This window comes from Dipodomys ordii, unplaced genomic scaffold, assembly GCF_000151885.1.
Source record: "Dipodomys ordii isolate 6190 unplaced genomic scaffold, Dord_2.0 Scaffold40, whole genome shotgun sequence".
NCBI lineage: Eukaryota > Metazoa > Chordata > Mammalia > Rodentia > Heteromyidae > Dipodomys > Dipodomys ordii.
This window is the reverse complement of record NW_012267256.1, coordinates 8,319,955-8,335,068: the sequence shown is the minus strand read 5'-3', so window position 1 is coordinate 8,335,068 and position 15,114 is coordinate 8,319,955. Positions and strand designations below refer to the sequence as shown.

General features: G+C 41.4%; 1 protein-coding gene across 1 annotated transcript in view; it reads right to left on the bottom strand.

Annotated features, from left to right (window-relative positions):
- Window positions 1-1,355: 1,355 nt before the first annotated feature.
- Window positions 1,356-15,114, bottom strand: part of Tmem2 (transmembrane protein 2) — a 71,911-nt gene continuing 58,152 nt past the window's right edge. The window contains exons 19-23 of the mRNA XM_013018397.1: window positions 12,740-12,959; window positions 10,907-11,005; window positions 6,349-6,503; window positions 3,798-3,901; window positions 1,356-3,366 (exon numbers count right to left, since the gene is read on the bottom strand). Of these exons, the coding sequence (XP_012873851.1) occupies window positions 3,152-3,366; window positions 3,798-3,901; window positions 6,349-6,503; window positions 10,907-11,005; window positions 12,740-12,959 (793 nt within the window). The 3' untranslated portion in view covers window positions 1,356-3,151. The remainder of the gene's footprint in view (window positions 3,367-3,797; window positions 3,902-6,348; window positions 6,504-10,906; window positions 11,006-12,739; window positions 12,960-15,114) is intronic.

Here is a 15,114-nt window from a genome sequence, read left to right as displayed (position 1 = left end):
CTTTGAGTAATCTTTCCTGTGCCAAGTGCCTGCTTTCTGTCTCCTAAGTGTTTTCTCCCAGTCTCTGAAGATAATCCCTGGCATGCTGGTTCACAGGGACCCCACCAGCTGACACTCCCAGCAAGGAGGTAAAACATCTGTCTATGGGCTCCTGGGGGAGCCTGTGTTTCCCACCACCAGCTGACTGATCTGTGGGCAGCCACATTTCTGGAGCAGAGTCAAGTCCTTCACCTGGAGGAAAATGCTTATAAACTTACAAATCACCTCTCTCAGAGAAAGAGAACTGATGACTAGATCCTGATTGCTGGAGGTGTGTGTGTGTTGTGGAGGGTGTGTGTGTGTGTGTGTGTGTTGTGGAGCTTGAACTTGGGACCTGGTGCTCAAGGCTAGTGCTCTACCACTTGAGCCACTTCCATTTTGTTGTTGTTAATTGAAAATAAGAGTCTCTGGGGGACTTTTCTGCTTGGGCTAGCTTTGAACTGCAATCCTCAGATCTCAACCTCCTGGGTAGCTAGCATTACAGGTGTAAACCACAGGTTCCAGGCTCCAGGAGACTCTTATCTCCAATTAAGCACCAAAAATCAGGAAGTGGAGCTGTGGCTCAAGTAGTAGAGCCCTAGCCTTAAGCAAAAGAGCTCAGGGACAGAGCTCAGGCCCTGAGGGGTACAGGTTCAGGAGTGGTACAGAAAGAGAGACAGAGACAGATAGATGGACTATTGAGCTGGGCACTGGTGGCTCATGGGTATACTCTAAAAAGTTGGAAATACTTTAGAGGTGTGGCTCACGAAGTAGTCGAGCACTAGATCTGAGTGGGAAAAAAATCCCAGCATGAGGTCCTGAGTTCAAGTCCCATACCCATACAAAGACCACAGTGGAATGTTTTGTTTAGCATTGTGCTAGGGGACTCTTGAAATAAAAAAAATACAGTTGTGTGTTTTATCTTAAAAAAGAAAGTCACAGGCCTAAAACAGTGGGCTCATTCTACTAGTGCAGGGGCTCTGGAACCTTCTTGTATGCTACAATCACCCAGGGAGCTTCCAAATGTTTCCAATAGCAAGGCTGCACCCACACCAGTTAATTTCAAATCTGGATGTGAGGTCCAGGCCTTTCCATTTTTTTTTTTTCAAGTTCCCCAGGAGAATCGAATGTTCAGCTGAGGTTCAGCATCTCTGCATTGGGGAAGGTCCTGAGCTTTGTAATACCCAATCTTCAGTCTTACAAAATCCATTTGGTAGATTTACCATAATAATTATCATTATTATTTTACCATGAACCTCTTTAAAGCTGGAATCTGGAAATTAAAAATAAATTATAGGCAGGCAGAGAGATTCACATGCACACATATAAAATACATACATATATATTTTATTTAATTTATGCCCTGTTATTAGTAAGACATCAGAAAAACCTAGTGCCTTGAGACTTACATATTCTCTCAAAATCTTTAAAGCACAGAACTCTAAAAAACACACGTCAAAGATATTTAAGTAACACACACACATACACACACTAATCACTTCCAAGAACCATGATCCAATAATATATTTCATATGTAAGATCTCATTCATCACTATATCAATAAGAGAAAAAAAAACCCACATCCAAAAAAACAGTCAAACTTCTTTGATTAAGACATGTACCCTTAGCACGGGCACTTACAGTTAGAATGGTTTCTCGGTAACGCTTTGAGGTAGAATACTTGGTAAAGTTACAGAAGTCCAAGAGCTGCTAATCATTCCCTCTCTAGACAAAGGCACAGGCCTTCAGCCTCAGCCCTTGATGGAGGAAGGTGAATTTGTTTGTCTGTCTTCATTGCCATAAAATATCATTGCAAACTCACCTGGCCATCCAGCCGCCAGACTTTGGGTTTGTAGAAAACAGTAAAGGCATTTTGATGCACCTCTCCTCTTGGTGTGGGAAAACTCAAGTTAGAAAGCCAGTTTCCTCTGGACGTGCAAGAGACAGAAGATTCCAGTGGAAAGAGAGACTAGGCATCATGATATCCTTAATAATTAAATTAATTAATAGTGACTCCCTCCTGTAAGCCTGTAAGGAGGTTGATACCTCAGTATTTCCTTCACGGTCCTGGCCTTAAAAGGCCTCCCTTTCCCCAGGGTAGAATCATTGTAATATCATTAAGTTTTCTGGGATTTTCCTGGTGAAATGGCAAGAAGAGAAGCTCTTTAAAAATCCGCATACACACACAAAAACATCAACCAAAAAACCCAGGTGTAAGAGAGCAACACCAAGAACGGACTTCCTTTGTGCAAGTTAACATGACACACATTTTTCAGTTCAGGAAAATGGCCCTGCTTCTTAACAACAACAACAACAAACCCCAAAATAGGTAAATATTCAACTCAGCTCTGCATCAGAAACAGAAATATACAGTCAAGGCAGGCTAAGGATTAAAGCTGCAAACATGGTCCTAATAACTCTCAGACCTTGGTGCAGGTCAAATTTTTGCCCAATGGTCACAGATTCAAGGGATTTTCAATTCCCTAAAAGCCCTTTTCCCACATGCATCCTGTTTGATAGTTGAATCCTTTGGAGTCATCAATAGATCAATGAATAAAAATAGCACATGTCCAAGCAATAATTTTAAAAGGGCATGGGCTAGGCCTGAGTTGCCACTTCTGACTCTTCACTCAGCTTCATATAAAACCCTCAAAGGCTGCCCCAGAAACCCCCGCCCCCCTCCCCCAGACATTGCTGAAAATACCAGCCACCCATGCTAATCAACACATAGCACAACTGAGCTTCAGACTTCAAGTATCCAAAGTGCTACAGAAGCTGGTCCTCTGAAGAGCTCAGGCAGCCCCTCTAAAGCCCCCACCCCACCCCAGCATGACCCAGTATATAAAGTTTGAACACTGCTGGTGATCATTACTAAATACTGGGGTTCAAGGTGAGGAACAGGAGAACGGCTCTCTGACTATACCGGCCTTCACAAAGACAAATTCCCTAACAGTTCATACAATAACAAAGTAGGTGAACTGGTATTCAAGCAATCCCTTTGAAATCATTCTTTCCTTTCTGTATCAAACAGGGAAACAGTTCCATTGGGTTAACAGTGTCATTTAAAATGCCATAAATTAAATAAGTTAGTTCACAGTTTTGTTTTTGTTCTTTTTTTTTTCTTTCCCAGCACTTAAGTTACAGTCAATCTCTCGTGCGCTTTTGAAGCCTGCTTGAACAGTTCCAAGTCTTTCCTGTGGACACTGCTGCCCTTTGGACATTCGTAGTCCTGTAGCTGCAGTGGTATGAATTGTTCTAGCACCCCAAGGCCCTGCTCAGCAGGACTGGTAAACAGCTGAGTCCATGATGGTTTAAAATTTCCACTGAATCCCAAAAATACGGTACTTCCTAAAAAAAGAACAACAGTCATTCAATTTGTACAGCAATGGGTCCGTAGGTCATGCAGAAGGTGAATCAGAGTTGAGCAAAACAAACAGCTCTCTCTCTCTCTTCTCACCCCACAACATATATCTACATATATATATGTGTGTATATATATATATGTGTGTATATATATATGTATATATATATATATATATATATGCCCACACACACCTACATATATACACATATTTAAATATGTACTTTTTTTATGTTAGCAAACACTAACCACTCAGTGATGAATCATGTCCAACACACTTCCTTATTTAGGAGTTGTCTTCATGACACCCACCCCAAGCAAACAAGCTCACAAAAATGTGCCAGCAACTAAGTTTCACTTAAAAAATACAAGCGCTACTAGCCTCTTATGAACCTCATAGAATAACACAAACACAAACCTTTGTTATAAAGATGAGCTGGTTTGGCTAATCCCAGAGATATTAAGGAATCTGAAATGTTCAGATGCTTTATTTCTCCTCTTGTGCTTAACAGAACAACCGACCTGCAGATAAACATTAGAATACCAGTTAATTTCAGTCATTCAGCATTCTTGAGTGAGGCTAGCGGCTCACACCAATAATCTTGGCTATTCAGGAGGCTGACATTTGAGGATCAAGGTTCAAAGTCATCCCAGGCAGGAATCTTTGTGAGACTCTTCTCTCCAATGAACCAACCAAAATCTGGAAGTAGAGCTATGGTTCAAGTGGTAAAGCGCCGAGTAGAGAAGCTAAGAGACACTGCCATGAGTTCAAGCCCCAGTACCAACACAGACAAACTAGACAGATAAATTCTGCATGGTCTAAAGTTTACATTTCTTAAGAACTGCTGTCTTTTTCATAGAATAAGTCAATAAAATACTTAGACTTATGTGTATTTGTTAATTACTATGGCTGTACCGTTCCTTTCAGTGTCTGACCACACAAGTGTAATTCGCGTAAAAGCAATTTACTACTCTCCTACATTCTTCCAGCTAGACTTCAGAATCAATTGCTAAGTATGACAGGAAGCTAAGCTATTTATTTCTACTGATGGGACTGTGTTGATTTTGTATTTTAATTTAGGTAGCATCAGCTTTGCAATGTTAGCTTGCCATCCACAAAGACAGAGTCAGAGTGTCCTTCCTCTAATTCAACTCTTGCCACAAATCCTTTACTTTCTTAATGTGGGTCTTGACGTTTCTTCAGGCTAGGATCTTCAGTGTTGTGTTAGTGCAGCTCCTGGGTGTCCTCTTTCTACCCAGTGCTGACTCAATTCAGAAGCGGTGCAGAGGCCTGACCACAGCAACTCTGAGGCCTGACCTTCACTATGTCAGTCCATGTGACTATTAACAGGTCACCCTAAGCTGCAGATACATAGTCTTCGTCTCCCAAGACGTCACTGCCAGCTGCCCAGTACATTCTTAGCAGTTTTTCAAAATTCAACACATATAGAGAAAAACATTTGTTCCTAAATTTCCAATGTACAGTACTAAGCTTTTTTGCAACCTGAAGCCTCCCATACAATGAACAGCCAGATAAGAAGTACTCTTGCAAGACCCTCAAAAGGTTTTTCTTAGTCCCATTTCTAAGAATAACTTTGTTAATGAGTCGGTTTTAATTCTTTTTTTTTTATTGTGAAAATACTGTACAGAGCGGTTACAATTACATGGTTACCTTGCAAAACTATCGTTGTCTTATTTGTGGTAGAATTATAACTTGGCTATTGTTGTATATGCATATGTGTGTGTGCATTTGCATGTGAGTGTGTGTGCACGCCCGCAGATTCTGGGGCTTGAACTCAGGGCCCAGGCGCTGTGCCTGAGCTTTTTTTGTGGAAGGCTGATACTCTATTATATTATACATGATGATATAACATAACCTATATTATAATACAATATAACTATATATTATATGATAATTACATATGATTATATATACCTATTATATAATTATACATATTATATATTATAAAATATATAAAATATAAATACAATATATTTTTATATTTGTAATATATTGTATTACATATAATATTGTATTCATATAATATTGTGTGTAATAATGTATATATAACATTGTATATAATATACAGGGAATTTGGCACCAGAGTAATCTTATAGGATCTAGTTTTGTAATCTGTAAAGAATAATTTCCAGATCAACTGGAAATTATTTGGAAGCTGGGCAGTCCCTTCATTCTGGGAAGTTTACGTTCTCCTCTTGATGTTTACCCTTAGCAACTGCAGCACAGATGAAGAGCAGAAAGGGCCTCAAATGTGACCAACCTAGAGAAAGCAAGCTTTTTCTTCTGCATTTTTCTTCAGAAATCAAGTGAAAAAAACAACCTCCCCCCCAAAAAAAACCCCACACAAAACAAAACAAAACCAGCCAGAACTAGTGCTCTTTAAAGTGACCAGAAGCTGCGAGCCTGTAATCCTTGCTACTCTGGTTAGAAGCCAGCTTGGGCAGGAAAAGTCCACAAGACGCTTATGTCTAATTAACTGCCCAAACCACCTGGAAGTGGTTTGGTGGCTCGAGTGGCAGAGCGCTAGCCTTGAGCAAAAATGCTAAGGGACAGCGCCCCCAGGGGCTGAGTTCAATCCCCAGTACTAGACCCTCAGCCTTCAGCCACTTTTTCAATTAATTTTATCTGGTCATTTCTAAGTGATTGAGGTAATGGCTTCCTGAACCACAGCCATAGCACAATGCTATGTGGGCCTATTGGTGGAACAGATAGCTACAAGAGGCAAAATTACATGGAAAAAGTACTTCAAAATGGTAGTAAGTGAATGGAGTACATAGTAGATGAACTAATAATAAAAAAAAGGAGTAAATGACTTTCCTCTAACCCCGAATGTCCACAGATCAAGACTAGGATCCACAGCTTCGAGGTGACAAGGTGGTATCTGTGTGGAGGACTCCACCTTGTCAACGTGGTTTGTCCTTGGTATAGATAAGTGAACACGACATACCTTGGAGGGATGCTTGTTTTTAAATACTCTTCCATGCGACTGATATCAGCAAGAGGAAACATCTGTTTTTCTATCAACCGGAAGGGTATGCTGCACGCATCAATAACCAAGATGAAGACACCTGCACTTCGGAAGGTGAAGTCAGTGCCATTGACCTAAGAATACAAAAACAGAAACCAAAGTCTTTGGCTATCATCCTTTCAGAAGGATGACTTTTTCCAAGACGACTTTTCTTTCCAGACCCTTGTAAGCCCAGAATTGCACTTTGCCTCCCATGTCGGATAGGATGCCTCTGTCCCTCTAACATGTGGAGCACAGATTTTTTGCTGACCAGATCAGATGCTCTGAGCATGGTGTTCTGGTAAATGCACTGGACCGAGCTGGGTGATACAGCACTCAGGCCTCGGCCTTGTGCGGCACCTTCTCTGGAGGCAGAGCTCTGGGAGTCAGTTCAAGTGCAGGTCTCTGCACCACACATCCATCCATGCATTCCAATCTAACTGGAGTCACATGCTTCTATGACACACACACACAGATCATACGGTGCCCCAAAGAGAGTCGCAGCCAGCAAGTCTAGGTACGCAATCTCATAGCAGCAAAATTGCTTCATTTCTTGTGCTCCAAATATAGCAATCCTCGGACATCAAAATAGAAAAAAAAAAAGCTACATTTAGTTGAATTTAAGCTGCATTTTGCCTTGAAATAATTATGAATGCCCACAATCAGCCTCTTTTTTTTTTTTTTTGTCGGTCGTGGGGCTTGAACTCTGGGCCTGGGCGCTGTCCCTCAGCTCTTCAGCTCAAGGCGAGCGCTCTACCACTTGAGCTACAGCGCCACTTCTGGTTTTCTGGTGGTTTATTGGAGATAGGAGTCTCACGGTCTCTCCTGCCCGGGCTGGCTTTGAACCGTGATCCTCAGATCTCAGCCTCCTGAGTAGCTAGGATTACAGGCATGAGCCACCAGCGCCCGGCACAATCAGCCTCTTTAAATTAAGGCTCGAAATCTTTTCAAGAAAGAGGAACTCTAGACGCTTCCAAATATCATCAGTTTCTCAAGAAAAGAGAGAAAACAAACGCAAACTGACTAGATAGTAATCCACAGGTACACTAGGATGGAAAATCCTAACCTACATTAAGTTTTGCAAAGGACATACATGCTCTTGCACTCCACTGCTCTACTCTGGGAAAATTACACTGAAGTTTTATTTCTAACTGATGTTACTAGAATTTGCTTTTCTGTTTGTGTGATTTGGTTTTGGTGCCCGTCCTGGGACTTGAACTCAGGGTCGAGGCACTGTCCCTGAGCTTTTTTGCTCCAGGCTAGAACTCTACCACTTGGGCCGAAACTCCACGTCTGGCTTTTGGGTGGTTACTTGCAGAGTCTCATGAGTTTTCATGCTCTGGCTGGCGTTACACCTTCGTCTGCAGATCTAACCTTCTCAGCAGCTGAGGATTCCAGGCGTGAGCCACTGGCACCTGGTCAAAATTCTGTTTTTCGTTGTTGTTTGGGTTTTTTTTTTGCGGGGGGGATCATGGGTCTTGAACTCTGGGCCTGGACACTGACTTGATCTTCTTTTTGCTCAAGGCTCTATTACTTAAGCCACAGCTCCACTTTAAGAATTTACTAATTTTTAGAGCTACATTTAAATTGCTCTAATCCAAGGAGTTGTTCTGGAAGTGTCTGAGATAAATTATATATGTGGAAAAAAACTAGAAGCAATTCTCCTATTTCAAAAAATCTGAATATTGCCAGGTGCCAGTGGCTCATTACAAGCTCAGATGCCTTTAATCCTAGCTACTTCAGGAGACCTGGAAGAGCATGGTTCAAAAAAGTTTGAGTGACTCTATCTTTAATTAGCCAGCAAAAATCCAAACTGGAGATGGTTCAAGTACTAGCATAGCCAAGCAAGCAAGTTGGACAAATGAAAAGCTCTCAGTCCAAATTCTGATGCCAGGAAAAAAAAGTATTTTAAAATGGGTACACATTCAAGGTAAAATATGTAAGGATCCTCACTGCATTCAAATTATCCTTGTGAAAAGTATCCTACCCTCCTCATAATAAAAATTTGTTGGTCAAAGGAAATTAAACTTTCCGTAGAAGCCAAAGCAATGTGACATCCTAGGGAAGAGGCTGATCTTTGCAGACTTACTTATATTGGCCAAACAGTATATTCTCTAATTGTCCAATAAGTTTTTAGAACAGTGAGCCTCAGCACTTACCTGCTTCCTTCCTGCAATGAAGGCATCAAGAGGCAGAGCTAACAAATTCCATGCCCATGAAAGGACATCCTGAGCATGCCAGTCTACTCACATCTGTATTTCTATCTATTTGGGAGGCGGATATGAACAGGATTCCAGTGTGAGGCCAACCTGGGCAGAAATGGCCACAAAACCCCTTCTCGGCACCGTATCTAGGTCCAATGGTGCCCGCCTCTCCTCCCACGGTATGTGGGACACTGATATTGGGAGAATCGTGGATCTGGGATAGGCCAGGTAGAAAGTGCAGAAGATTATCTCCACAGGAGGGAAAATGGATGTGCTCACAATCCCAGCAACAACCAGAAGCACACAGAAGGCCTGTTGCCCAGGCCAGAAGGGAAACCCTAGCTCAAAAATAACAACAACAACAACAACAAAACAATGGAGGTATGGTTCCCTGGTATTGAACTAGCCTAAAGCTCAAGTCCCCGAGTTCAAAAACTGTAAGGATGATCTGAGTTTTTCACAAAATGAAGGCCTGCTAACAAAGCAATGTAGGTAGAAATACAGCCTGAGCTACAACTGGGATTACCCATCTTCACTGAATAAAATTCTGAAGCAAGGTGGCGTGATGTCTGTACTGCATACCATTGAACTGCACACTCAAAATTGGTGAAGATAGTAAATTTCATGTTATATATATCTTATGGTAATTTAAAAAATTGGGAAAGAATAGCAAAAATTATTTTTCCACACACACACACACACACACACATACATATGGATTTGTGATTATGACACACATCTCAGAAACAAAGATTGAGTTCCTAAAGACCCCAGGAGACAGGGTGTGGGCCCTGGTAGGTTATGAGGCAGATAGCTAGACATTCTTTCTTTGGTGGTATCCAGGTCACCATGGTTTTGGATCAGCTACTTCCAGAGCCCTACTTCCTAGTAGCTAACTTGGTTCAAGTCCACATTCTATTACTGACATTGAAACCTGCCAGTATGCTTCATTAATCCACTTAGAAAAGAGAACTAACCCTTGTGTCTTCACTTCAAAAGACAAAGAGATTTAGCCTTCATTTCCAGCCAGGTACCATTGGCTCATACCTGTAATCCTAGTTATTCAGGGGGCTGAGATCTGAGGATTACAGATCTACGTTAGCCAGGGAAAGGAAGACCCCGAGACTCTTATCTCAATTAACCACCAAAAAAACAGAAGTAAAGATATGGCTCAAAGTGGTAGAATGCTAGCCTTGAGCAAAAGAGCTTAAGGACAGCGTCCAGACCCTGAGTTCAAGCCTCATGACCAACCCAAAATAACAAAATAAAGCAAAACAAAACAAATCTTCATTTTCCATATTGTAAAAAAACAAAAACAAAAAAACTCGTTTTAATTCCCAAAACAAGGCTGAATGCTTTTCTATGTTAGCAACTTAATATGACAATTGTGTTCTAACCAGAGGCCTATCCTCTTACAGAAATGAAATCCTAGTCAACTGTAAAATTTACTCAGTGAAAATTAATGTGAAGGAATTTTAACATCTGCCTTAAAATAATCAGTAAACAATCCAGTGGGAAAAAAATTGTAAAATAATTTATTTAAAGAAACGAAGGTTTAGGAGGCGTGTATGTATCCATTTGTCCCTGCCAACAACGACAATACGACTAAAAACCAGTGACTAATCCAGAGCCAGTAGTTCATGCCAGAAATCCTACCCACTTGGGAGGCTGAGATCTTGGAATCCTGGTTCAAAGCCAGCCAAGGCAGGGAAGTCCCTGAGACTCCAATTAACCACCCAAAAAGCCAGAAGTGGAGCTATGGCTCAAGAGGGCTAGGCTTGAGCCCAAAAGCTCAGCGTCAGCACTTACTTGGCCCTGAGTTCAAGCCCCAGGACTGGCACAAAACCAAAATAACACAAAGAACAAAAACCAACAGTGACTACTTCTAGAGATAATTTAGATCACTAGCATGGAGATGAAAGCAAGAAATCATGGCTATGGTTTGAATGTCTGTGTGCTCACAAATTCAGAAGCTGAACCCTAAACCCCAAAGAATGTTATTAGTATGTGGACCCTTGGAGGATGTAGGGGTGAACTTCTCATAAATGGAATTGGTGTCCGCACAAACGAAGCGCAAGGAAGAGAGCTCTTGGTCCTCCTCCTGTGAGGGTCCAGAGAAGGAACTATCTAATGAAGCAGGAAACAGTCCTGCATGTCCACGTGCGCCTCGATCTTGGCCTTCTCAACCTCTAGGACTGTGGGGGGAAAAATGTTCCTCCTGCTTACATGCCACTGCCCGTGGAATTTTGTTACAGCAGCTTGAAGAGACCGAGACAGCATCAGAGAACACTTACAGAAATCAGAGACGGACTTCCACGCTGAGTTTCTGCTTTACTGGGTGACTGGAACTGCACAGGGAGGTAGGTCTTGTGAGGATCACTAGTAAACACCAGCTGCATAGGAAAAGGTTCCACAGTTACTGCGACTGCATCCGCCAATGAAAGTCTCCCTCAAGGGTATCGATGCCACCCAACCGTATTTTCCCTTCTCTGAACTTCGAATACGTATTTCGTGATGGGGAATTCCCTCTTTTAGTACATTTAATACAGGAAATGTATGGTTCTCATTTTTCTAGAATGATCTGTTTCATATAAATGCAATCTTGTTAATAAAACCAATTCAGAGGCTGGGAGTGTAACTCAGTGGTAGAGCACATGTGTAGCATGCACAAAGTCCTGGGTTCAATCCCCAGTACTCTTTCTCCCAAATGAATTCAATACATGGCTAAGTAGATGTGACCTATTTAAGCATCCATAGGCACGAATTGCTTTTTAAAGGTCCCTCTCAAGTCAATTCTGAATTGAGGCTTAATCACTTTGGTACTGAGAAAATAAATATCTGTAACCAAGGCACACACTATTTATAGAAACTTCCAGTGCCCTGCACAAGGCCAAGACCCAATTCCTCTCAGTGATATGCAAAGTATTTCAGAGTCAGACATTATATACTGCCCCCTCCCCTCTATTCTGTCACATTCAAGAGATAGGGTTGCTTCTGCCACTAACCAAAGTCCATCTGTCCTTTTAACTACAAGTAAATAGGATAGCAGATGCCTTACAATATTTTCCATCTTAAAAGAATTATGGAAGCAGTTATCAGTGGCTCATATCTATAATTCCAGCTACTCAGGAGACTTGATATCTGGAGCATCAAGGGTCAGAACCAACCCAGGAAGAAAAGCCCATGAGACTTGATCTCCAAAATAGCCAGCAAAAAGCCACGCTGTGGCATGGCTCATATCATAGTGTGCCAGCCAAGTCAGAGCACAAGGCTTAGTCCTGCTGCCCCCACCAAAAAAAAAAAAGGGAGTGGAGGGAGTTAAAGTTCATTTACACACGAGCTCCATTTTTTAAAAAGAAATTTCATACCAATAATTTTTTAAAAGCACTTTAAAAGAGCACTTTTTGACATACATAAGCCCCCAGTAGCAATACTGTAACAGAATCATAATCGTGGCGAAGAAAGAAAATGAGACCACCTTCCCAACTTGTAATTTTAAACCATGTAAAATCCATAGCCAATCTGGGCTATCGATCAGTCCTGAGCTTATAATCAAGCAGATCATACATTGGCCTGGGTCTGCTTGAGTATACATACCTCTCACACACTATGTTCAGTTCTTTACTTAAATCTGAAGTACATTGTCTATACCACAAAGATAACTGAAGTTCTTACTCTCCCTTTCTGTCCATCCAGCACATTGATAACTCTCCTTTCTTGGATGTTCCCCACACTTGTCTCCTTAAATGGTGTACTGGGGTGACCTGACATATGGAACCCCCAAGTCAGCCTTTGGCCTATGTCCATACATACACATGCATGTATACACGCTCTTCATGGGGTAAAGAAAAATCGATGGCTCACATCTAATCGACAAAATCCAGGGGCCATCTGGCCAAATGACGTGTCACAGGCAAAAGGCATTTCTGTATTGACGTATATTATTTTGATTTTTATGAGCATCATCACATTCCAGCATGGGCCAGAATTCCAAGAGATACACGTATTTATTTAGCAAATGGCAATAGAGATGTTTCAAAGAAAAGGGGTCCTATTGCCAAGAAGTCCTGCCCTTTGACCTCACCCCCCCCAGACCGCAGCCCCCTCTCCTCCTCTCCCTTGTTTACCTGGCGGGCCCCACAACCTTGGCAGGGTCCGGTGGCCATGGATAGCTTGCGTTTCGCCTCTGCTGGCTTACTATAATACTGTGGATACGCCTTGGCCATGCAATTACTGATGTCTTTTGAGTCCGTGGCTGCCTGAATCTTCACCCTTTCGCATCCCTGAGATGAACAGTAACTGTGGCCATCCCTGCGGCTTTTGGCTTTGAGATACAGAAACAATAACCTGCACGAAACAGAAAGCAGCCCAGTAAAGTGTTAGACTTCTCCTCAAAAACATACAAATCCCTCAAACCCATTCACGGTCCCCAAAAAAGACTCCATCCCAAACTAGCAAACTAGTTTCTCTTTCCTGCAAACTAGTTTCTCTTTCCTGCTAATCTTCCTAGAGTCTTAAGTCAAATGTAGGACTTCTTTAGAAAAGATGCTGATACCCCAGGTTAGTCATTTGGGAAGAGAGCAGATATAGTTTCTGGTTTAAATTGGTTCAATGGGTAATTTGAGAGGATGGAATGTCGCTTGGCTTAATGTTCTTTGTAAAACTATAGATTGGTGTTGATTTTGAGATTTAGTAAATGAATGTATGTTTTTCTTATTTTTATTGCTATTCATAAGTCACTTTGGTTAAAGACATATCTCTAGAATAATGAAACAGCAAGGCCAAGACAGTCAAATCCAATCCTGTGATGTTTTCCAAAAGCAGATGAGCATGCAGCCCATCCTCTATAATTGGACTGAAATCAGACGAATGGAAGTCCCACTCATTCTGAATCATCCTACTGCCAAAGTGAATGGAAAAACAAGTTTTAAGTCACAATCCGTTATCTCTCTGCAAACCTAGTCTTTCTAAAGGAAGTCAAGATTCTGAAGTTTTTTCTCAAGGAAATGTGACTGATGACCAGAAATCAAGAGAATTCACATTTTATGCCAAATGAAAGCCACTATTTTGTATAAGTTAGGGAAAAAAAAACCCGAATTCACATGTTAACATGAGCTCAATTAACAAGGCAAAGTTGGAAGTAAGAGGTAAAAATTCAGTCACTGTCCCAATGATCATAATTTTATCCTATATACTAAAGGAATGAAAGGGACCCGATTGGATACGGGCCTTTTGGTTACATGATTAAGATAATCGAAATGAACCGTATTAGGAAGAATTAGGATATCAGAAGCTGAGGGAGTCTTGAAATATCCAGATCATAAATATATTTCCCATCTTCATAAATGCTTAATTCATTAATGTGTGATCACCAGATTGTCCGCACTAATTTGGGAGTTTCTTTTATTTTTTTTTCTGGGCAATCAACTGGAAATGTAGAAGTCTTACTAGCTATAGAATGAAAGCCCAGGTACATTGAGTCTCACGGCAAACAAATCACAAAACAATTATAAGAAAACTTTAAGCTGATCACGGTGGTTGCTAATAATAATAGTATTACTCAAAGGTTAACCAAGCACTTAGTGACTGGACCCCAGCTTCATTTCCCTCTCTCCTCCCCCTCCCAATCAATCTTGCTGCCTTGTCCCCTGTGAACTTTTTGCTTTTTACAAACATGCCATGCGATCTTCTCCCATGCCTCCATGTGCCACCCACACTGCCCTACCTGGACACCTCACCCCTGTCTTCCTCCATCTTCTCACAGTGCCTCCGTGTTAGCTCCAGCGACACCTTTCAGAATGTCACTGGTCGCTCTAGGCTGAACTTGAGTTCTTCCCCAAAGTCTACTTATTATCTCTCTATAGGACTTAGAGCCTTTGACTCTCTCATTACTTTCTTTGCATGCTCCTATCTTCCAAAGGACTGCGAATTTGCAGAATAAATGAGAATCTTATTTACCAAGACAGTGGTAGATAGTAGGATGTTAACTTGAGGATGGAGGCTAAAGGAGCATGCTACTTGTTGGAATAGTACAGGAGAGCAAGCCTACCATAACCCACGGCTGAGAGAGACAGTAACTGGATAAAAGCAGACAAAGCCAACAGGACCCCAGGAGAACAGGATTAGAATTAAAAAGTGGAAAGATGCAGCCTAGAGAAAGTTGAAAGCAAATATGCCATGGTTATACACTGTTTTTTTTTTTTCTCTTTTTTAACTCTAGGTCAACTTTAGAGGTAACCTTAAGTCAGCAGAAGAAAAATTACCTTTCAACAAAATATGAACTATAACCTATCAAAATGATTATCTTCATAATTGTTACCAGCCCTCCCTCCAAAAAACGCCAAATTATTTCATTTTTCCATCGGGCCAACTCGCTGTTCTTGGTAAGTATCATTTTATTCTCTAAATTGCCTTCAGAGGTCAAAAGCAAACATCTTCCTTTAATTCCTACTGCTCACTATAATTACGAGTCATTCTAGCACTCTCTAACCCCCTAATAGTG